The sequence below is a fragment of the Helicoverpa zea genome, chromosome 9 (genome assembly GCF_022581195.2).
Source record: "Helicoverpa zea isolate HzStark_Cry1AcR chromosome 9, ilHelZeax1.1, whole genome shotgun sequence".
Classification (NCBI taxonomy): domain Eukaryota; kingdom Metazoa; phylum Arthropoda; class Insecta; order Lepidoptera; family Noctuidae; genus Helicoverpa; species Helicoverpa zea.
The window spans coordinates 2,639,884-2,664,633 of NC_061460.1; the positions used below are offsets into that span (position 1 = coordinate 2,639,884).

Genomic DNA, 24,750 nt, shown 5'->3' on the forward strand with positions numbered 1-24,750 from the left:
GAAAATTGATGACGTTGATTCCGCTGAAATTAGATTAAAAACATTACAGGTTGAAAGCTGGGGAGCAAATTTCAATACGGAATGCAGTAAGCACCTGGAGAAAAAGTAACATATAATAGCCTTATTCGATAGGGGAGCATCATCCTCCGAGCCTTTTTCCCAATCACGTTGGGGTCGGCTTCCAGTCTAACCGGATTCAGCTGAGTACCAGTGCTTTACAAGAAGCGACTGCCTATCTGACCTCCTCAACCCAGTTACCCGGGCAACCCGATACCCCTTGGTTAGACTGGTGTCAGACTTACCGGCTTCTGACTACCCGTAACGACTGCCAAGGATGTTCAATGACGGCCGGGACCTACAGTTTAACGTGCCATCCGAAACACAGCCAATGGTGTCTAAGATATACTTAGAAAGTACATACAGACTTAGAAAAGGGGTGTACTTTAATCGACCTTATTCGATAGGGGAGCATCTAACAAAAAAGTAACTTTTCAAATCGGTTGAATCATTCCTGGAATTAGCCCATGCAAACACACAAAATCAGCTTAACAATACTGGAAAATATACATTGTTGCATCAGTTTCCCGTACACAAAAGGTAAGCTACAAAAATTACAATCGTAACAGTTACAAACTGCATAATAGCACAAACGGCAGTAAACAGTTAATAGGTCCTAATGAAGTGGGTGGGCGTAACCAATGTAACTGGGTCGGATGGATCACGCGATCAATTGAAGCTGGTGCACACTTTACACTGCCAATCTCGCGGTCAATTGCTAATCTAAGGAGGTACGATGCACTTGTATGATGTGTGAATTTGATATAGGTACCTACGTAGGTGATAAGTACTTTATAGTTTTTAAATCGTGTACAATAATGAGCATTAGCAACAAATGTCACTACATAATTACTGAAGAAGCCACAAACGAAGTCCTCCTCAGCATCTGTGTACCTGTTCTCGATATCAGGCCTCTGTCACTCGACGTACTTGCGCGCGATAAATGCCTACCGCTTGCTGGGTTACCGGTAGCCCCACGCGGCTCAGGGCTTTGAACAGTCACACGCGCCGCGCGCGCTCCAATATTATTATTTTTATTTCGTGGCATGTTATGCTGTTGGTTTTTATTAGGTTTTTTAAGCTACCTCACAAACCGATGGATTATTTTGAGTTGTGTTGGTTTATATGCGACTATTGTAAGATTTAGAAACATTTTATCTGTATGAACTTATCTAGTAATTCTATTTTTTTTTTAATAAATTAATAGTTATCTACTTTATGATTTTAACAACACAGATCATTAGGTACTTATTTTACTTTAGATACCTACTTATAGTTCGGCCATTCAGAGAATGCGTTCCTGACACGTCGCGATTGAACTGACGACGTAACTTTGCAATGGCGTTGCAGTTACGATAAAAATATTTTTGCTGGTTGTTTACCGTTTTAACAATTGAGGAGCATTAAAACAACATTATTATATCAATAATCAATGAATGTAGTTACGTCGTCAGTTCAATCGCGACGTGTCAGGAACGCATTCTCTGAATGGCCGAACTATAGTTATATGAACTGTATTGTGAGTTTTGTAGCTCAAAACACATCTCGAGTGTAAGTAGGTATAGTTCTGGTCCAACTTAATGACGACTCGGAACATTAGGTACGCGTGTCGCTACGCAGAAACCAATTTTAGGTATGTATCAACACTCGACGGAGTTGTACCATATGGGGTATGGCACTTGTGCTCTAAAAATTGTTGGAAACCGCCTTTGATTTTGGCGAAAGCTTTACTTAAGTACTTACCTATGCTTACGTATTAGGTAATATTTAGTAATATGTACCCATACTCCATTTTAGTAGGCAATACAATAGTTAACTAAAGAAAAATATTCTTGATATTACTTTTTATTTAAAAACTCAGTTTTAAAAAAGGCTATCTTAAAATAAGCGTAACTTTGTTTTCCTACTTAAATATTAATAAATTGTAAGAAGCAACCCTAAGCACGGCCACGGCACGGTTGCGGTCACTGAACTGTGCGCTATCGCATTGGAATAACAATCAAGCGCTCGAGCTTTTAAGGTTCATTTTATAACGCAGCTAGGAATTTTTAGGTAGTTGGGGAACTTGTAGGTGCTTATAACACTAGATATGGACTTTTTTGTATGGAGTGATTTATCTGTTACGTAGTAACTATTATATAATCTGTGTCGATATGCTTAGAAATTATTGAACAGATTTTCATGCGGTATGGTTTTCATCAATCATGTAGAAGTAGTCGTGCAATAAAATAAACGTCCTCAAAAACTTATTCAGTACCTATACCTATAGATATCTTTTTAACATTACGCAACAATGACGTGTCTCACTAATTAACGTAACGTGTTTTCCACATTCATTCAATTAACTACCTCTTTACCAGTACCTACTTGAACTTTATCATTGTCTGCCGATAGCGACAAGGTAGTCTAGACGGCACACCTTAGAAAGTTCGGTATGACAGCTGTTTTGCGGTTACGCGTCAAAACAACGCTGTGTAGATATATGTAGGTATTGTTATATAGACTTGACGGCCTTGTAGAAAGAGTGGACTCTGTTCTAATTGAGTGGCAACTGGAATAACCTTAGGATATAAATATCGTATCGTCCAATATGAATAAGGGTTGTCGCTAATAGATGCTTCATATGTTATATAAATCTGACGCACTAGGTATGATTGTATTTTGTATAAAAGATTCCTGCATTTTTGTTTCACATAAGAGTGGTAATTTTTGTGTTGCCCGGTTAATCTTTCTTGGTATTCAGAGATCCTTGGTAGAGAGTTAGATTTGAAGCCGACCCCGACAAAGTTGAGAAAATAGAGAGTCGCGCGCGCAGAAACTACCAAAACAAGTGAACCTATTACTATATAAAGAAATGTTATGCAAGAGACTTTAGTTAACAAAAATAGTTACAAAATAAAATAACAATAAGGTTGCAGTTCAGCCCTATTCACAATTTCGCTCGGAGGTCACACGGCAGAAATATAGTCACAAAGCGGTGCCTGTATTCAGTTGCATTAAGACTGACATCCGACCCCAAGTCTGCAAGGATCCCTCGTTTAGTTTATTTATAGGTTCACGTTTGCTATTCATTGACAATTTGCAACCAGTCCAGCACTTGCGAATATCAAATACTAGCTGTTTTCCCGTGGTTTCAGCCGTGTGCCGTGGGAACTACTGCCGGGATAAAATATTACTCGGAAAGAATGTAGCTTTCCAGCAGTGAAATAATATTTTAAATAGGTTCAGTAGTTTCGGAGCCTTTAGGGGACAAACAAAACATCTATGGCCTTACTACAAAAACTTTAACAACTGTTTTACACTTGTCTAAAAAAAATGTGGCTCCAAAATGAACCATATGTCAACGTCATAATTTGACATTTTTTTAGACAAGTCTTAAACTGACGTTTAAAAGTTTTTGTGGTAAGACGGCTAATCTTTTGGGAATTCAAATGCAAAGTAAGTATCGTAGCCTGTAGGTATTGTTATCTTTTGCAGACCCTCTTCTATGTCTTTATCTAAACTGGTACAGATGTTTTACTTTCATATGCAGTAAACTTCGAGTTTATGTGTATTATTAAAATAACCATATAATTAATATAATCGTCCATCATTATGCCAACTTTTCTTATATTGCTTAAAACTCTGACGCTTTTATAATGATTGATTACAATAAATTATCCAATTATGTCGGTAGTCTATTGTTGTCTCGTTAATTTATACGGTTCTTTTTAGTGTTTTTACAATTTGGCTGGCTTCGCTTAACCAGTTATTTAATTATTTATTTATTTACAAGGCACACCAACAACTTATTTACAAATACTTTCGCATATATAAGTTTACAATTATGATTAGTCCTGCGTAAATAAGTTAATTACATATATTCGTCACATAGTTTGTTTTTATTTCGTTTAAATACAACAATAAAGAACGGCGCATAGCGTGTCCATGTTTAATCAAGACAATTTCTCATTTTCTATGCCAAAGAACTTGGCGCTTAGAATAGTGATGAAAACGCTTTACATTTTAGCATATTTGCATGAGGTTTTGTCCTCTACTAATATTTAAAATATTCGGAAGAAAACCAAAACTGGGGAATTTGGACTGGAATGGGACTAATGCAAAAAGCTGACCCCACCACCATATGGGATACATAGCAGGAAAGAGACAGAGAGTATGGGACTAATGTCGAAATTCTATCTCTGGTAAGCTAATAAACAGATACACGTGTATAGAATATTGGGATTGACCGTAAAACTGTAGTTTAAGGTCACTGGATAGGAAGTACTTACAAACAAACTCCTCAGGCTGTTCCAACTTGATCTTCTTCTATCAGGTTCGACGGGCGGCGTGGGCGGCGCCGAGGGCTGCAAACGCGGGACTTTTTCTTGCTAAAGCTGGGTAAAAAGTACTCACACACAAATTCCTCAGGCAGTTCCAACTTGATCTTCTTCCTATCAGGCTCGACGGGCGGCGTGGGCGGCGCCGAGGGCCCATCTTCGCTGCAGTCGCGTGACTTTTGCTTACTGAAGGCGAGGCGAGCCTTGCGTTTGGCTAGGTTCATCTCCCGCGAGCTGAGCGTTTTCGATGATATCACTATTTCTTGTACTGGTCTCTGTTGAACAGTTGAGGTACATAGAAAAAAAATGCAGCAGTCCTAGAGTTAGGTACTAATGTTCTTTGCATAATTGTTAATAACGTTATTACACAAGGATCATTTAGATACCCTTGTGTAACAACATTATTGTACCTATATTTGCAAAAATAAATGTCTTTGTCTTTGCAAAAAGAGAGGAACTTCCGCGAAACTTTTACATTCGGTCAACAAGACTTTATCATGTCAAAAGTTTTGGAGGTCAACTCTCGAGAATTGGATTAATTCACGTAATTTTCCATGCATGCAGAAGAATACAGTCCAGTCGAATTTGCAGAATTAAGGTTCCCGACAAGGCTCAGTTTAAGAGATAGAAGTCAAAACTACGTTTCCACATTTTTACAGTATTTTCTTGTTCTACCAAAGCTACTCACCCGACACAATTCAGTCTTGTTTACTACAGGTTTAACGGGACACAGGTCCTCGTTCGTGTACATGGAGTTGAGATCGACCCCCAAGTTGGCGGCCATGTCGAGACCTAGGCGAGCGTTGAGCTGCTGCCGCTGTTTCGCTAGGCGCTCCTTTGAATCTGTGCAAACGAGAGAAGTATTAGTCAAAGTCAAAGTATTTATTCGCGGTAAGTAAGAAATTGCCATAAGGTCAGGAATGAATTTTGAAAGATATATGGCAAAAGTACTTGGGTGCTGAGGAGTTTGTTGCACCACTTCTTCTTCCCAACAAAAACACATAGGAAGTGGTGAAGGGTGGGCGTTTTATGGGCTGTTTTTTTTTTGTAAATTTCTGACGTTTAAGAAGTGCTGTTTTGCAGCCAAGTTTGAATCAACGATTGTATACATAATGTGAACCCAATTTACCCGTTATTTTACAGGCTTTATGTAATAGATAGAGGGTAAGTCTGTCAATTGGAATCTATACTAATATTATAAAGCTGAAGAGTTTGTTTGTTTGTTTGAACGCGCTAATCTCAAGAACTACTGGTCTGATTTGAAAAATTCTTTCAGTGTTTAATAGCCCATTTATCGAGGAAGGCTGTAGGCTACTTTTTATCCGGGTTCGTGCCGTGGTTCCTACGGGATGAGGGTGAAACCGCTGACAGAAGCTAGTAAATAATATGTGTCCGTGATCATGATTGATTCTCGGGACTCTCCCGTTATCCGATAGTTAGTAATCAACTGTAACTCTAAGATAACATTGCAGCTCCGAATTTAAACAAAAACATTAAACGAAGTACCTACCTACCTACTACTTATTAAATAAAAATATTTATTTTCCTATAAAATATTCAATAACAAAGTTTAATTTAATCAACTGTTCTATTTCACGTTAATACGCAATTCAGGCACACCCACTTAAGCTACCTATTCCTATGTTTAATAATATTTTTATTAGGTATTGTTATACTAGTAAAAGTATTGCAATACAAAATAATATTTTTTCCTGATCGATTCCTCAGGTCACTTAAGGTACCTAAAGTATTATTTATTTTTTATATTAGACCAGTTACTATTTCTCAGTAGGTTACTATTCTGATAACGTAAAACCGGCACAAGTAACACTCAAGAGCAAATTATTTTGTGAGACCTGTGTTGAACCGCGTGCGTCATTCATGAGCCTACTTCATATTTATATAAGGAAAATCTGTTCTCATCATTTATGAATCAATGGATAGCGATATAAACCAGTATCAATTCAAGTGGAAGATTTCAGGTCACTTATAAATAACGCCTTATTTTTTTTTACAGGTCAAAATTAACCCGCAATCTATTTCGTTTATTTACCCTACATCTAAACCATAAAGTAAATAACCACTAGAGAGCGCACTCGCCAATTTCTTCTAAGAACACGACTCACCACTGCGGGCCGGGGGACGCGGCATAATTTGCGGCTACTATTGGTCAGTTCAAGGTCGAGTTGTACGAGTACGCTCAGCAAGGGATTGCTCTCTTTCAATTAAAAAATATCGATGAAATGTATTTCATCGTAGTAATAAATACTCAAAAAAATCGTATAAGAACATTTAATAAAAATCAGCCTATTACAAAAAAGAACTCCGTACAAGAAAATTACTGATTCTTCAAATGTATTAATTTAGTATAAGTTTTTCGAATTAATGTTTTAGGGTCCTGATTGTTTTTGGTAAAAAAACGATAATCGAGCGTCTACATATATTTTACTTGTTGGGGACCAATTTTCCCCGTTGATAACATATCCACTTTTATTTCTGGAATCTTCAAAAATCTTCTTTCGATTTCATTAAAAGTAATTTGTGGAGGCTTCAGGAACAGCTGCCTCTAACGTCGCTATGGTCAGTTAATTAACTCATTAGCCAAAATAAAACATATTTTTTAATTAATGTAAATGTACTATTATCGATATCCACTTCATCTTTAAAGGTAACAGCCCAAATTTCATCGATAGGAATACAAAGGGTAAGAAAGAGATGGACACATTAGAATTTCTTAATGACAGAAAGGGACTTTCCCAAAAGACATCAACGAGCGTGAGCGCGGTTCACCAACCACCAATTTAAATAGACCCCTGTAGTATTTCGTAATATAATTAAATCAAAGCCAAATTTTGGTATTGATACTTGCCAATGCCATCCTTTTTGTAACTAGATATCCTGGATTGTTTCCCGCACCATTTCATCGCGCATGTAGGCATTTTTTTTATTTTTTACTAAATAAAATCCTCAATAATTTAGCCTGTTCGCAGGTCATAGACTTGGTCGCTACTAAAGGATCGTACTGATCGTAGCCTTATAGTACGCGCAAAATCACTAACGTTTGGCGAGCGTCGGGGCACTGTATGCGCAGTCAAGTGGTTTTATAGTCTTTGATCTAAACAAACCTCTGTAAGTTCTAAGTTACATTCGAATTTGGCCACTTACAGTGTAAATTTTTCAATTTGGGCTCAAAAATATTGTACGTCATTTCGCTAACGACAGTCAGGTTCTTACATGATTTAAAGAAATTCCACTCTTTAGATATGATATCTCATCCGATGATTTCATGAGACCTATCTTCTTGTGACGTATTAACTTCTACATACGTGAGCAATGGTAAAACTTCTTCCTAAGACATCTCTATTTACCTGCAGAGTTCAGCGGTTCTTCATCCAGATCGTACTCATGTCCCTCGGAGCCCATGAGGTGTGCACCGTTCTGCAGCACTCGCTCTATGTCGAAGGTCTCACATCGGAGGCGCCCATTGTCTTCTGGCTCTGTCTTCTCTTCTGTACAACAAAGATAAACATGGCATCAGTATGTATCTGATTAGGCCAAAGGAACAAAGAAATCTAGCTAGACAAGATAATTTTAGCATTATTTACTTGATTAACAAATTATTATAATTGAAATAGACGCAGAGCATTCCTTCGCTGTTCTCTCTCTAAATGACTTTGATATGTGGAGATCAAAAAACATTCTCGCTCTCGGTTTAAATACACCATAACATGTCTACGTGCAAATAGGACCCATCCCGGGATACGAAAACGGAACCTAATGAATGAAACATTTAATTTACTTTTAATGGTTACGTGTAATGTACTTACACGTGGCATGAAAATACCTAGTTAATGCCAACTACTCCACAATATCGTGAAACATAATCCGTACTCGTATTGCAGTCAAAACAAAGCAAGTGTTTTCAAGCACCTCCGCGGTTTCTACATTTATGCAGGTCTGTTTAGCGTGTGCCACCCATAGTTATTATAAACAATACCGCTATGAACGTGTTTCATTTAAATAACAGAAACGTTTCTACTGGTTATAACTAAACATTTGCAATTATGTAAAGTAAAAACAATGTTGTTATACGCGAGAAAGAGGCTAGTCTTTTGTATTAATTTCGCAAGAAAGTAAATACATCTATAATATAAAAATGAATAGCAAAATGTGTTGGTAAGCGCATAACTCAACAACGCCTGGACTAATTTGGCTAATTATTTTTTTGTTGTGTTTGTTATTATCAGGAGAAGGTTCTAATGAAAAAAAAAATAGGGTAAAGTAGAGAAGTCAGTTGACGGGAGCGAAGCCGCGGGCAAAAGCTAGTTTAACATAAAAGCTGTCTAGACGCCACGCCTTAAATATTTGCTAAGGGATAATACACATGCACTGAGACAGCATGGCCATTGACATGGCTGCAACAAAACAGACTATACTATATTCTGTTCAGTGGATGACAAAGAAAAGAAAGAATTCAGGACCTATTACAATGACTGTTAAGATACTAGTGAGGAAGATTCAACAAGACCCTGTGTATAAATGAGTGCACATTTAAACAGGACCGCTACTACACTAGACATCGGGCGTTACTTCGCCAATGTGTATGAACCCTAAGGGAAAGGCTTACTGGTTACTGATTACGACTAACTTGATCCGCCTATCTAGTACTTAGGCCACATTAAGCAGACAACTTGTCATACCGTACTGTTATGTCTATCAAGGCTGTGATAAAGCTGTACTGTTCTAGATTCGAAGGTACAGCTAGAAGACCAAGGGAAATATTTCAACTAACCGCATTTATTGGGCACTAGATTGATGCGGGTTGCCCAAACAGTGGGATAGTCGGCACTCATTGGGGAAGGCCCATATACAGCACTAAACGGCACTAAGCTGATTGATGATGATGACACTTGAACATCACGTGAGACTGAAATACCTAGCTTACCATTAACAATAAACGCAATTGCAATCCACAACTAATCATAAGCATGTTTGTATTAAAATGTAATTCTTTATCAATGGAGAGGAAGTCATGGTTCGACCTTTCAAAGTTTGTTCGCAACGCAACATACTCGTACAAAGCAGACAACTTATCCAATAGCGAATAATCGTTTTAAATGCGACGTCGTGTCTTTATGAGTCGTTTATTCTTTTATCACTTCTTTAACTCAATAAGGTCTTTAATTAAAATGTCAAATTGGCGTAATTTGTGTAAGTAGTTGTTAAATGTTAACAAATAAATTAGTATTTACCGTGAAGTTAAGTACATGTCAGAAAACAATGACTGTGTGTAATTGATAAAAAAAAAACCCCCGACCCAAAAAAAGTACGCAATAATTATGACAAAAGGTTAAAAACGCTAAACCCTATAAAAAGCAAAAAATAACTTTTAACACTAATTAAGCTAAATTTTGTCGTGTCGGGGGACCGCTCTAATTCATTACTTTAGAAACGTGTTTTTTTTTTAAACGAATGTTGTAATTAGGTAAGTATCATTTGATTTATGTAAGTATTTATGAAGGTAAAAAGCGGTCCCCCGACACGTCAAAATTTAGTTTAATTAGTGTTAAAAGTTATTTTTTGCTTTTTATAGGGTTTAGCGTTTTTAACCTTTTGTCATAATTATTGCGTACTTTTTTTGGGTCGGGGGTTTTTTTAAATTTATAATTTAATTTTATTTCATGCTTTTTAAAGGAGCTCCTTAATTTTTCCTTCTTTCATTTAATTTATTTTATCTTAAGATGGGGTCGCTATATGCGATCTCGGCCAAAGGAAGCTGTTTAACAATCCTTATGACAAACTGGCTCTGGGAGAATTGCACAGATTGAGAAACAATAAAGATTAATCTTTGGACATTCTAGATTTTCAGCAAAAATATAAATCGGTTTATCCGTTTCATTCCAGCATTCCAGGGTTTCATTCGCCACATCCCATTTCCAGCATCAGGTTCTCGTCAATCAGAAACATGAAGAGAACTCGTCAAGACAAATTCAACGAGCCCAAACTCGATGGGTTTACTAAAAGGCAGTTCAGGGTTACGTCTCTTACCTTCGTGCCCTAACAGCAGACCAGCTCAGTGGTTCCAAAAGACATTAGTGTTTCAAATTTCAGATCCCACATATACTTGCAAGTAAACTGAGCGTGTAACATTCCTATCACACCTATCAAACGAGCTGATGACCTTGAAGACCTGAACCGATTTCCACCAAACATAGCTAAGAACACTCCCGACTGACATACCTTTTAAACAAAAAAAACCGCATTACAATCGGATCATCCGTTTGGGAGCTACGATGCCACATACACACACACACACACACACACACAGACACGTCAAACTTATAACACCCCGTCGTTTTTGCGTCGGGGGTTAATTACGCTGCTAATAACTTATTTGGGTTTTGAATAACTTGAGCCTAAGGGCCGTTATCAATATTCCAGTGTTCCTGTTTCTCAATAGAGTCCACGTTGGCCGGAATGGGAGTGGTAGCCGTTAAGCACTTTAATAGATAAACCAAACAAGCGCCATTCATTCATTTTTTCAGGTGACTTGCAAAACATGCTTCGCAAACGAGATAAGTGAACTTTTCAAATAGTCTTCTTATTTGCGTCATTATCAATACTGCGACGTCATTACAAGTCTAGATATTTTTTCTGCCCTGAAAATAGTTCTTTAAATTCCGCTCGTGTTTATTTTTAGAACAAATATTATGTTCTTTTAAAAGTATGTTATAGAAAACGTAAATGAGACCTAAATCGTCGCCACAATGATGAGATAGCTGTACAAATTCAAAATATAGATCGTTAAAAGTGTAGGAACCATTCTATCTCGGTCTCGCATGAAAAGCCATCCAGAGGTCGCCCGGTCGTTGTCAAAGTGACCATAAATAAGTTGTAACGTTAAGGCTTTACAATTAACGGTATCATTGACTTAGCAAAGCGACTGTCCGTACAATTAGGAATTTGTGTCACAAACACGAATAATATACAGTAATTGATGGTGACCGCCTATGAATAGCTCTTTGTTGCAATACCGGATCATTTGTTAAAAGAACGGACAGTTCATTACTTAGTAGACAGATATTAGCTAAACTGATGTATTTGGGAAGGTGACAAGTCTTTGATACTTGATACACGCGAAAATTTTTAAAACACGTGTCACGCGATGCAAAAATGCGACAGAATGACAGTTTGACATGAATGCAAGTTTAAACAGACATCCAAGATGAAGAATTTGATGTTTTGCTTAAATGCGCTAATCTCAGTTTATACTACTATTGTCCGGGCGTGTGTGTGTCTTCTCACAATACCAGCAAAAAACTGCAGGCGGATGCAAATACCTCTAAAACTTCCAACAGTCTCTTGTCTGACAAAACTACAAAAGATGTTCAATGTCATGTCTCAGAGAAGTTAACGTCTTCTAACAAAATCCAGACATCTCGGACATCTATTTCAGAACCAATTATTACTAACATTTTTATTGTTCGTAATTTGCAAGTATTTCTGTAAATGATTACAATAATAAGTCACTTTTATGCAGCTGAATATTACATTTGCAATGAATTTAAAGTCATGGAAGACAATGTCTAGAGGACGTTCTGTAATGTAGGTATAATTACTATGTATTAAATCAAAGTATGCATACATCCATTTGCCGGTAGCAGACTGTTAATTAAAACTAAAAATTCAGCATCTAGTTTTTATATGATTAGTAGACGGTCGGTATTACCTTCACAAGTTATGCAACACAGGCACCTAAAGCTTATATCAATTTTATTTGGTCACTGGTCACCATTGTTTTGATTGCATGTATAAATCTTTTGGGATTTACAAGACGGGCCGCGCGCCTCCACGTCGTCGCTGGTATTCAGGCATCATCATCGTCATCCTCCTGCTATTATTATTATATTATTCCATACTGTGAGTTGTAGCTTTTATATGATAAACAAACTTAGCCTATTGTTCCAAAAAAAGGTCAGGCATTGCAACCGAATCCTAATCTAGCAATATTGCCATACGTGCTAATGGCGTGCGCCATATATTAGTATCGTGTTCAACCACTGACCTTTCTTGCCCGTGAACGGTGTTGGGTGCCACTCCGGTACGTTCGCGAGGATCGCTTCCACCGCCTGCGGAGTAAAGAGTTCCAATTAGCATTATATAAGGTAGGTAATTATTCTTCCTTCGGGTAATAAGACGTCATTATGTGATATTGCTTTTGCATTAAGTAGGTCTACAGGTCTATCTTCTCTCTCCCGTAACGGTGAGTGAGGTTTTCACATTTCCGTCTACTGTATTTTATCCTTAGATTACAAAATAATAAAGCCTAAGATTAGGGATCACACCATTTCGAAAATAGCGTTGTAATGCGCTCATTGCAAATAAAAAGTAACCTGTAATCCTGACAACACAAACTATAATCTAGGAAGGAAAAACATATGTTGAAAATAACGCAGATATGAGTTCAATGACCAAAGCAAGCAAGCATTATTTGGTCAAAGGTTGGCCGGGCAGAGTCAAGTATGTAAGTTTAATTTGATGATGAGTTCCATTTAAACGACTGATTCCTATTTATGAGTTGACCTCTGTAGTTAGTAAAGGTGTTTTCCTTTTGAACCTATCTAGCTATCTGCTGCTCTCAAAATTCATTCTTTGCAGTGTTCTTTTTTCCTTGACAATGATCACCAGGCCCTGAAGAACGAGTGTGAAACAATATGACCAGCGAGTTCAGCTACAGCTATCGTTCTTATACCCCATCAACTAAAAATGTTTGGTGAACTAAAGCAGTGAGTAAGTATTCATTCTTTTGCGGTCGCTATGTAATTTGCTTGGTAGCTATAGGTGCTACACAACTAAGCAGTTGTTGATTAGGTCAAGTTATCAATGCAGCTTAGACCAGATTATGAACGCAGATTTATTGCTCCGAGAAGAGATTTTAAATTCTTTGAAAGGAGACTTATTTCAGCTTTTATCTTCGGCTCTACTAGTAAGTTCATACAACAATGAGCAGTCGTTATTTGGACTGGTATTGCAAAGCTACCAGAAGTCACTCTTCCTCATACTAAAATAGGAGAATATTGGCACAATCTTACTGATAAAACAAACTGACTGCATAAAGGGTGTCAAGTGGTGTCAACGAAAACCAATGAACTTTATCGTTTTATATCCGTAAACAGAGTAATGATGACACTGTATGTATTTTATTTTTATCTTTAGTTTCTTTCGTACGTAAATGTTTATTCTGTTCTTGCCTAGGTAGATACGTCACACAGTGAATTGGACTTTTAGGTCTTGTTGAAGTTGAAAATAAACTTTTGTTTTTTTAAATCTTGATCAACCGTAGTTGATTCGTTGTAGGGCTATATTTACAGCTTTGAACAATGTAATCCACATGAATGTAGTAATCCCTTGGTAATCCCTCAGTTAGCTAAACAGAATAAGGATAATGAGTCTTATGCGGATTAACACCCACCTATCTTCTATAGTAAAGTACGTCCAAACATTCCCGAAGCCTTGTCTATGTCGATATCTAACCAGTAGTTACTACTGCACGTTTCCGCGTGAAACCAATGTAGGCCACATTAACAATAATTGAAACAAGGACTGTTTTTTACGTAAGCCCATAAATAGCTCGACAGGTGCATAAAAAAAGTCGCCTAGACCGTGTCACGCTTCACCTTGTAGTCAGGACATATGGGTGCGTCACGTTTTTTTGTTGCTTACAAGTTTTTGCTCCAAGTTACTAGTAGGTACGATAGGAACGTGAGATGGAATAGACACAATGGGATGAAATCGATCGTTTCACATTGTGACTAGGAGAAAAACATTAATAAAATCAAAGTATTAGGTAAAGGTGAGTTATTATGGAAATTCATCCGAGAAAAATTAGGAGTGTATCAAAATACATAGAGAAATATTCCTTATACCGCCATCATTATAACTGTCTTTTTTTATTACTCATGCATTACAGGTATATTTCCATTCTGTGTTATCGGTAATATAATAATAGATGAATTTATAATTAAGCAGACACATAGAACAAGGGTCAAACCAGACTTAGTACAAATCTCAGTCCATGTTTTATACAAACTTCTTTTAGTGGTAGACAGAACAAAAAATCTGAATACAAGTCTAGCTCTGACCCAATATTATGCTTAAATTCTACTAAAATGAGATCAGACATACCAAATAGAGAAACTTTAAAATATACTGGTATGTACTAGTTTAAAAGAATAAATAACGAAGCAGATACATCAAAAACAGTTTATAGAGCATGGTGATTGATGATTATTGCGATATATCATTCAGCTCATTGAGCATGACTAATTTTATGACACAAAATATGACCTTTTTAGTGCAAATTGTAGCCATCATCTGAATGGGGTCGCCCACTTGTTGCTCGGATAATAAAATCATGATGATTAGCTGCAATTTCAGTTTAGAAAGTAAATAAATTTAACAATTTACTATCCTTTTAAGTTAGCAATATTTTATTTACCATGAATGTTGCGCTAAGTATATACCTATGTTTTTAAAGTAATATTTCTAGATATTTCTGCGGTGACACACAATAGCCACAATATTATTTTCATTTTAATAATATTTATTTATACTTGGATGACTAAATATAAGGTTTAATGTTTGTTATTTATTATTTCTTTGAGTACTTCTTTAGAGATCATTCTTGATTCTTAGAGGTTTATTCCAGAGGTAGGCGCAAGAAATATTTAATCAATTTTTTGAATTTAAACAGTTCAAGAAACAGCAAAATGTTAAGAACTCAATAATAAGCTGGCGTCCAAAGCAACTTTTACATAAGATTTTGTCTTTGTTACATAAATTAAATCCAAGCAGCACATCAAAGAATTTATGCTACTTTCACCATGAAGGAAACATTCTAAAGATGTGGTTCCTAACAACGTCGCTCACATTCGCATCAACATAAACATGGAACAAAGAAATGGGTACTTAATTATATAAGCAAACATTTATTTAAGTACATAATAGTACAAGGGCAAGTAAGTAAACACACACACATAGCGATCAGAGTCAAAAAATATTTTTACTGTCATAATACTTTTTGTCGTTGGTTGGCCTTTTCTGGGACGAGGTTATACCAAAAACAGACATATTTATTAAAATATTATCTGTTCCAAATTATATTTAAAAACCGCAGTAAAAGGAAGTACCTATAGATAAACTGGCAATAATAATTGACCCAAAACACCAGAGGCGTGATTTATCATTATTATTAAAATAATCGGATTTTCGATTATGAAATTATCTAGTAGGCACACTATGTTTTCAGCCGTTGCTGTGGGGATTTTAACACTTTTTAGGGCTTCGGTATGAATAAAGATTCCTGTCCAGCCTTCGATTGTCCAGCTAACATTTTGGTACTTATTTAAAAAAATATGAAAGGCTGAGGATGTTTTTAGTCAATGTTGTGCAAGGCATTTTGTCCGAAAATGAAAGAAAATAATTTCTTCGCATGTGAAAACGATGTGCAACGATACTGCAAAAGTATTTCGAAATGAATCCATAGTATTTAAATGACGAACCTTTATCTCATGTTTACAATGTACACGGAACGGTTCAAGGCGCCCGTTGATAATACACGACTAGAACAATCCAGCTACCTATGGTTGAAATGTGCTTATTGCTTAACAATATCTGGGCACAAGAACATCGTTACCTTAGTTCTTGCACCAAGCAACTATCTTTCTTCCTGAGACTTCCTGAGGACTGATTGAAAGAGTTACCACGGCACTGCTACCGGGAAGGCTGCAGGTTGGTTTTAGTCTGACGCTCTCTCTCGCTGCTCCTCCATCGGGAGAGGTCATTTAATGAGCACCCACCCAAAAAGCAACTCTTCGGGGCAACCAGGGACTTCCCAAAAACTAATGTTACATTCTTGCAAAACTTCTAACGAAAACAAATCTATACTAAGAAACGAATATTACAAATTTTTGCTGTACTAGATAAGTGTCAAAAAGTGAATGGTTCCGTACACTTCTTCCTATAACCTAATTCCAAAGGTTTTATGTCGAAATCGATATTCTAAACGTGATTTACGTCTTCGATATCAACTGAACGTTTATTACATTAAAACGTGCTAAAAAGGAACTGTTCATAGTATTAACAAAGTAACTGCAATATTGGTTCATCGACTTTTTATCCTTGAGCTAATACAAACGGCATATTTCCTTCACATTCCATAACTTTGTACTCTTAATGCCAAGTGATGGAAGTTTCCTTACTATGATAGTTTTAAACACTTCGCTAAAGTAGCTAGATTAGATGAGGGGAAAGGATTAAGAATTGACATTATTTTCTTCAGAACAACATCTTATCTGCTTTCACCATCGTCAGCCTTTTTATCGTCCCACTGCTGGGCACAGGCCTCCTCTTGCACGGAGACGGATTGAGCGTTAATCACCTAGCTTGAGCAATGCAGGTCAGTGACTTATCTGCTTTGGTCATTCTAAAATGGCCAAAAGTAGAAGAATTAATTACATGATTCAATAATATACAAAAAAGCATAAGTTCTCAAGAAGGAAGCAGATCACGTTGCAATCAAGACTTCATGGTGACAAATATGCAGTGAGAAGCAAAAGTGTAGCTAATTGCAGATCGATTAAGATAATGCATCAGGTAATTGCAAGTGTTCGCGCAAACTTGTAGCACGTCAGAGCAGCATTATGGCCAGTTATTTTTATTTATGAGGAATAACTACAGTTTTTTTTTTTTTAAAAAAACAACATTGTTTACATCTAAGTGAAGTTGGGGAGTATACAGCATTGAATTGTTGCAATAGCGAATATACTACGCTGACATGACATTTTTTAAATAAATGTTGTGTATCTACTCATTCTTTCCTTTAACATACATTTCTGCTAAGATTGAACCGGTATTTGTATCGTTATTTTTTATTATTTATGCGCATTTTATATAGCTATGAAACCATAGGAATAAGGAAAACAATATCAATAAAACTTTAATAATATCGCCAGGGTTTACGCATCAGCGCATGCGTGACATATGAACGCGGCTAGAAGATTAATTTCTCAATCGTTCGAAACAATGTAGCCAATTACGGACAACAATACAGTTGCTTGTCAAACAAAACATGACAATATCATCTGTAAGCAATGCGTCTGCGCAGACTAACTATGAATACAAATCACTTCGTAAACAACCAAACTGTATTAGATGCATTCACTTAGAAGTGCCTTAAAATGTAGATAAATATGTATGAGATCATAAGGATAAATAAAATTGCCACTTTAAAATAAAATTGGAGTCTAAAAATGTGGGATCTACGATTTCACTCGTATTCAACCTTCGCCGTACATTGTAGTCATAAATCCGGCAGCCATCTACAATCCTGTCAAACACGACGCGCACAAGCGTGCTTAATATAAAAATTTGTTCCCCGTCAGATTACCAAGGTGTAAACATAACTGCTTGTACTGAGAACGTGTCAAATATCTGGGAAATTTACGAAGTCGACGGCGACAACGTAACGCGAGAATTGTAAATAGCACTTTTATTTTCATTAATTTTAGAATTTATTCCCACATTTTTGTGTTTAAGTCGTGTAAGAAAAATCTATGTCCCTTCTTCATCACTGAGAATCGATATTACTGGAGAAGACTTATTCTAGGTCTTCAGGCACATACCTAAAGGATTAAGGCAACACAAACTTACTTACTGTTAATAATGTTTGGTCAAACAATAACTTTCAAATTAATTGGCATTCATACTCCGAACCAAATCAGATGTGTATTTTTTAAATTTTCTCAAATTGACCACAGGAAAAAAAATCGGATGCTTTTCTAAGACGTACCTACTACATAAAACAGTTCCACGTGTTGATAACAAAGGATTTATGTAGTACACAACTAAATTGCTACGTAGTAAGAAATTTTATAAAGGCAAACATTGTAAGTAAAAGTGAGCTGAGATTTATACAGAACACAGTGACACGTATTTTGTGTCAACTGAATGATGTTGCATACAATCTATTACTAGATAATATTATGTACAACTCGTCCTATCACCCACCCATCCACCATGGCCATGGCCATCAGGCAGGATTAAACCATAAGCTAACAATAACCATTAACAGATTAAACCTGCAACCCACACCGCCACGCATCCATCGATCAAACGCGACAAAGGTGACACAACGTTGATCGAACTCTAATGCTGTTAATGAGACACATATGGATAGTGCATAAGAAAAACTTAAAGTAAATATTATTCACCTGAGAAGCAGCAACCCTAGTCTCCCAGGCAGGCGACCGGAGGTGCGTCATGAGCCTGCCGAGCAACCGGTGCAGTTCCTCAGGATGTGCCTTCTGGACCTCTCCTAGTTGCCGGGCGGCAGCGCGGCGGGTTGCCGGCCCTGCGCCCGCCTCTAGGAGCACGAACAGACGGTCCAACCTGGTGAGGAGATGAGACATTCAGTTAGTGGTAAGGGATAAATATCATGCACACGGAAAAGCAGAAGGGCATTATTACAAGAATTTGGGAAAGGCGAATAAGAAAAAGGGGCGGCTGCAGTGGAGATTGATTGAAAGAGTTACTTTTACCTTAGAGGACGAAGGGTTCTATAAGGAACATGGGTGACTATAGTAGTATAGTCAGTAAGACGGTGATAATACTATTCGTTCTACTCAAAAAATTACATCCACGGTATGAGCATCCATAGTAGCGCAAGATTAATTTAAGCGTAATTTAGGATCATAGCTGATTTAGCATTGAAGTTCTTGGAAGGCAAAGTCATACTTATAGTTTCATGTTGCCCTCTTCTTTTTTGTTAATACCAAACTAATTTATTTAAAAATGCGATGTATTTTTGCTGCTACGATAGGTGCTGCTACGATAGTGATAAGACTGGCCCGTTTATTATTTATTAATAAACGGGCCAGTCTAGTTAATAGGACTGAAATATTTCTTAATTAATAGAAGGAGCCTTGAATCATTACAAGATGTGTTGCAAAAACTAGATCTGGTTAGAGATTCGATGTTTTTTTTTGCATTAGGTAAGTTATTCGAGGAGGTCGAATCGGTACTACATTAACGTAGTTAATAAGTAGTAATAACAAAAAGTCATTGAGTAATTACTTTATCACAATTTATTATTTTTTGAACATCGATAAGTTGCTCACCAATGCATAGTGGATACACCTACAAGTCACCTTAACTACAAAGTATTTTTCGGCAAGTTTAAATTACATCATTTCTCAATTACTTACGTATGCGAATCTTCATTATCCAGTATGCATTGGTTACGAAACGACAAATACTGCACTATGCGTTCATAAAAATGAAAACTATCGTTATCTTTGTAGAATTTAACTTTTATTCCAACTGTTATGTACACTGCTGGGTGGGCCTCCTCTCACACGGAGAAGGATTGAGCATTAATCACCACGCTTGCTCAATGCGGGTTGGTGATTTCAGACTATATAGGTAGTCCAGAGGTCCTATACATATTTATTCCAAACCTACAAACAATGTTATGGTATTCCAAACAGTAACAGGATTTCAAGTATTTCGGTCAACACAAATCCAAGATAACCGATACATCCGTTGTTTTGCAATTGGACATTGAATTTCGACTTCATATAAATTATGTTAAAAAGTCTGTAATCGAAAAACAACCCATGGATCTATTATTGTAATTAGCAGTTAGCCAACAGTCTCGAAAATGCTTAAAAAATCGAGGCATCGATCTAAAAATAAAATTGCAGTACAAAACACCTGTCAAAATAATGCTAACTCAAATATGTAATAGTCGTAAACAGGTTTCACACGTTGCACGTATCATTTATAAAATAATAATAACTGTTTACTGGTCATCTTAAGCACGAGGCAACACATTTCCATGTCAACACTAATAATTATTATTATTTGAATAATAAGCAAGGGTCAGTAAACGATCTTACAAATTCTTGAGCTATTTATAAAAATGTAGTAAACAAGTAGGATAACCGCGCAATCGTAGAATGAACTGGTGAAATAATTGACTTGTTATCGTCTCTAGATTAAAATAGCTTCTGTAGCAACATGTCCAAATAATCATCAATTAAATTATTTCTCTATAGTAAATCAGCCATCTTATCCTTCTAGCCATGTTAATCGGCAAATATATAAAAAACTCGGATGGCGCCTCACAAGCTATCTCTAATTTAACAATGACTAACGATGTACCAATAAAGCAAGATTTATTCACAAGCATTTATCATCCAATCAACAAAAACGATCAAATTAAAATAACAATAAAATGTGTAGGAAAAACTAACAAACTAGACGGTATATATCAATTACTGCTAATCTAATCAAATGGTTAAATTGGAAACAATTTACTAACCGCCCCCAATGCTTTATTGGTTTTATATAGGCGTGTGATCATAAAATTGTATCGTAAAACATCGTATTGCGTAAGAATTAGTCCGCTTTCACAGGTAACAGGTACTCTAGTTATGTAAGGTGTATATGAAGCATACGAGGAGCAAACCTAGAATATAGTTGCCGTATGGGAACTCAATGTAGAAGTGTACATTTTTACTAAGAGCGCTCGTTGTGACTCACGTGAGCACATCTTAGTTTATAAAACACGTAAATTCTAATGCACTCAAGCTAACACAGTTTATATAAGACCGGGGGCCCGATTCTCCTAATTTTACTTAAGCGGCATTCGATTCACATTCGACTGCGATCCAATCACGACTCGATTACGATTGAAGCGTATGTGGCATTCCGCTATTTTTTCTTTGAAATAAACGTTTTTATCCTTTTCTGTCATTCAATAATAAATCATTTTGTCTGCAAATGATTTACGATTGCAATATGATTGTAGAACAAACTAACGTTTAGACCAAAATCACCAAAACAGCAGACCAATCGCAAACCAATCGAATATCGTTGGAATGCGATTGGTCTTATATTAGTAGCAGAATGCCCGATATGGTTAAAACTACTATTGCGATCATATTGCGATTCGATTTCTATTCAATTTTGACATTATTAACTTAGGAGAATCGGGCCCCGGTTCCTACCGTAATAGGTAGATTGTATAAATGTGACGCTATAATTCGTTGCAGAAGTATTAATGTAGATGGATGGAGACTGGAGACGGAGAGGAAGACTTATTAAAAGATAACTCACTGAAAGATGACATGAATAAGAAGGTAGTGAATTTTTGTATGACGAATGAAAGCGGAAGACATATTGCGCCCATCTCAAATAAAATTGGATACAGAGCAAGAAGAAGAATAAGTTGCAGATGAGAATGCATCGCATTCGTTTGAGCAACTTATGAAATGAGTGCACATTTACTTTCAGCCGATAGGGTCTATCCGTCCGTATGGTAATAACCGCAAGACGGTCGGGTGAACGCCACTTTCAAATTAAAATTACATAAATTCAATTTAATTTGAAACTGTAGCCAATACATAAGTGCATGTTGATGTTGAACATAGTGCAGTTGATTCTGGGAATTTTAGAACTAAACACAAACATAATAATGAAATGGTAAACATATTGGAGGAAAAGGCAAAAGGACAAACCCGAATTAAATTAGATTAGTCTCGTTAAACTCGACAAACGACTTATTTTGAACAAGGTATAAATTAACTCAACAACACAACACACACCAAATTAATTTTGAATGGATGAAGCAATGGTGCTAGTTTAAGTTTCATTTCCTGGTAACGATATGTAAAATAGTAGTATCGTCTTATGGTAATGATCCTTTGACCTGTACAAACTACCTCAACTAAAAATAAATTTATCAATTTACATGAATAACAGTAATGACTAACACTTACATCATATTTTACGATATGAGTATGGTTTGCACCACATTGAAAGAAATTGCTTCAGGTAACCAAAACAACAAATATTTTATTGGGAACAGCCCCAAGTAATCTTAGCCACAATCTCGAGACTTTGGGAGGCGCGAAATGTACTACATTGGTTCCAGAAAATTCAAGGTTCAAGTTGTATTATTCATCACAATTACTATTCAGGACAAAGGAAGGTTACTCACCGGGACGTCATGCTGCTGTCTCGTTATCAACCCCTGCAATTCCACTCCTGAAACAAGCATTAATTTACTTTTGACAATACATTTTGAAATGAACAAAACACGGTCAATATACATATGGGCAGTGTCTACGATGTTCGCTGCAAACTAATCTAGCTATCATTATGCACATTCCAGACTTGATACATGACCTATTTTGCAGAGATATATGTGCCGACTGAACCTGGAAAATCGATAAAGCACTCTATATAATTGTTTGCCGGGGTCGAGCTATGCTCTGGACCCTATTATACTTATACACACCAAAACACATGTAGGCAGTACAGAGTCAGTAAACTTGTAAAAAGTGAGTTAGAGTTAAAAACTCTACAGGCATTTTTTTCGCATTCGTGTTTCTATATCTACGTCAACTTTCCTTTCATTTCCGTTCTCGATTAAAGTAAAATTATTGTGATAGATATCTGCATAAGATGTTATGAGAAAAGCCTTTAAAGTTTACGACCCGTACGAAATATGTCCAAAGTTGGAACTTCTTCAACTCAGCTTGAAGACGTTTTAACATTATTTTCCGGTGCATAAGCACCACGATGACACATTCCCTTTTGTTGTCTGTATTTCATAAATCTTCATCTCTAATTAGCTTCTAAATAACCTAAGGTTGCGAGGTCTCGTCAGATAAGTAATCTTGTCGATCTTATCTTCACAGTAAATGTATGCCAGCCGTATCCACAGTCAGTACCTAAAGTTTTTAACTCAGTATAAGTCCTTAACGTCATTTGCATCATGACTTTAAATTTAGGATTCAATCGTTTGGAAGTTGGGAGAAGTTCGTGACGTCAACCCGCTAAGACTGAGCGATATGGCACACCTTAAAGGAAGCCTATATCAAATTAAACAAGCTGATACTAATGTCTCGAAGATGTTACCAGAACAGATTTCCGAGATTATCAGATAGTCCCAAAATGTCAACATCGGTTTTTGGGTCGTGTTATCGTAGTGTAAGCGTTGCATTTGACCTAGTTATTCGTGTTTAAACCATTTATCGCCTCTGTTATCGTATTTTGTAGTGGAAATACCCATTTACTGTTTATAACTTTCTTTTGTACCTAAAATTATTTCACAGTCCTATATTTGTGTGTTTTCTTCAAGAGCCAATAGAGCTTTAAAGTGCATCAACAGATTACATGTTTTATCTTTTAATCCTCTCATTCTGTTGAAAGACACTTATATAACACCTACTCACTTACAAACGTAGACAACACTTTGAAGTTCATTTCCAAATATGTTTTCGTTATGACTAACCGCTTCTTCTTCTTTCGTGTCGATGACATGTCATATATTGAGACTACACAATGTCAGCCCAATATGCCGCCACAGCGAGAGCACGGCCGGATGCGAGCAAGTTTCAGGGCACAGTGGACATGCGATTAGGTGGGACATCGTCTGCACGGCAGCCCCGCACTCGCACCCAAGGTCCGCCCCGCCCGCGAAACCCCTAAGGCCAGGCGCTGATTGCAACTTTTCGTCACCGTGAGGCTAGGCGCTGATTGCAACTTTTCGTCACCGTAACTTTTTGTCACTTAGTCAAGTGCAATGAAAACTATACTGAGTGCGCTCATTATGGTGACGTGATAAGACGGTGACAAATAGTTGCAGCAGCAGGCAATGCCGGAGTGACGTGACTGTCACTCGCGTACACGTACGTACATTAGGCTAGGCGCTGATTGTAACTTTTCGTCACCGTGACTTTTTGTCACTGTCACCTGCTGTCACCCACGGTGCGCTCACTGAATCTGTTCTTGGGTGACAAATCGCGTTCATTTTTGTATGCCGGCTGAGTGACAAAAAGTCACCAGTGAGCGGACTCCCATTGTAATGTACGTACGTGTACGCGAGTGACAGTCACGTCACTCCGGCATTGCCTGCTGCTGCAACTATTTGTCACCGTCTTATCACGTCACCATAATGAGCGCACTCAGTATAGTTTTCATTGCACTTGACTAAGTAACAAAAAGTCACGGTGACGAAAAGTTGCAATCAGCGCCTAGCCTTACAATGGGAGTCCGCTCACAGGTGACTTTTTGTCACTCAGCCGGCATACAAAAATGAACGCGATTTGTCACCCAAGAACAGATTCAGTGAGCGCACCGTGGGTGACAGCAGGTGACAGTGACAAAAAGTCACGGTGACGAAAAGTTGCAATCAGCGCCTAGCCTGACTTTTTGTCATTTAGTCAAGTGCAATGAAAACTATACTGAGTGCGCTCATTATGGTGACGTGATAAGACGGTGACAAATAGTTGCAGCAGCAGGCAAT

General features: G+C 37.1%; 1 protein-coding gene across 1 annotated transcript in view; it reads right to left on the reverse strand.

Moving 5' to 3' along the window:
* The window catches only part of LOC124632981 (TATA-binding protein-associated factor 172), a 51,933-nt gene that overhangs the window by 21,370 nt on the left and 5,813 nt on the right, over positions 1–24,750 (reverse strand). The window contains exons 2-7 of the mRNA XM_047168035.1: positions 22,438–22,484; positions 18,647–18,824; positions 12,442–12,505; positions 7,745–7,885; positions 5,065–5,219; positions 4,453–4,651 (exon numbers count right to left, since the gene is read on the reverse strand). Coding sequence (XP_047023991.1) covers positions 4,453–4,651; positions 5,065–5,219; positions 7,745–7,885; positions 12,442–12,505; positions 18,647–18,824; positions 22,438–22,448 — 748 coding nt within the window. The 5' untranslated portion in view covers positions 22,449–22,484. The remainder of the gene's footprint in view (positions 1–4,452; positions 4,652–5,064; positions 5,220–7,744; positions 7,886–12,441; positions 12,506–18,646; positions 18,825–22,437; positions 22,485–24,750) is intronic.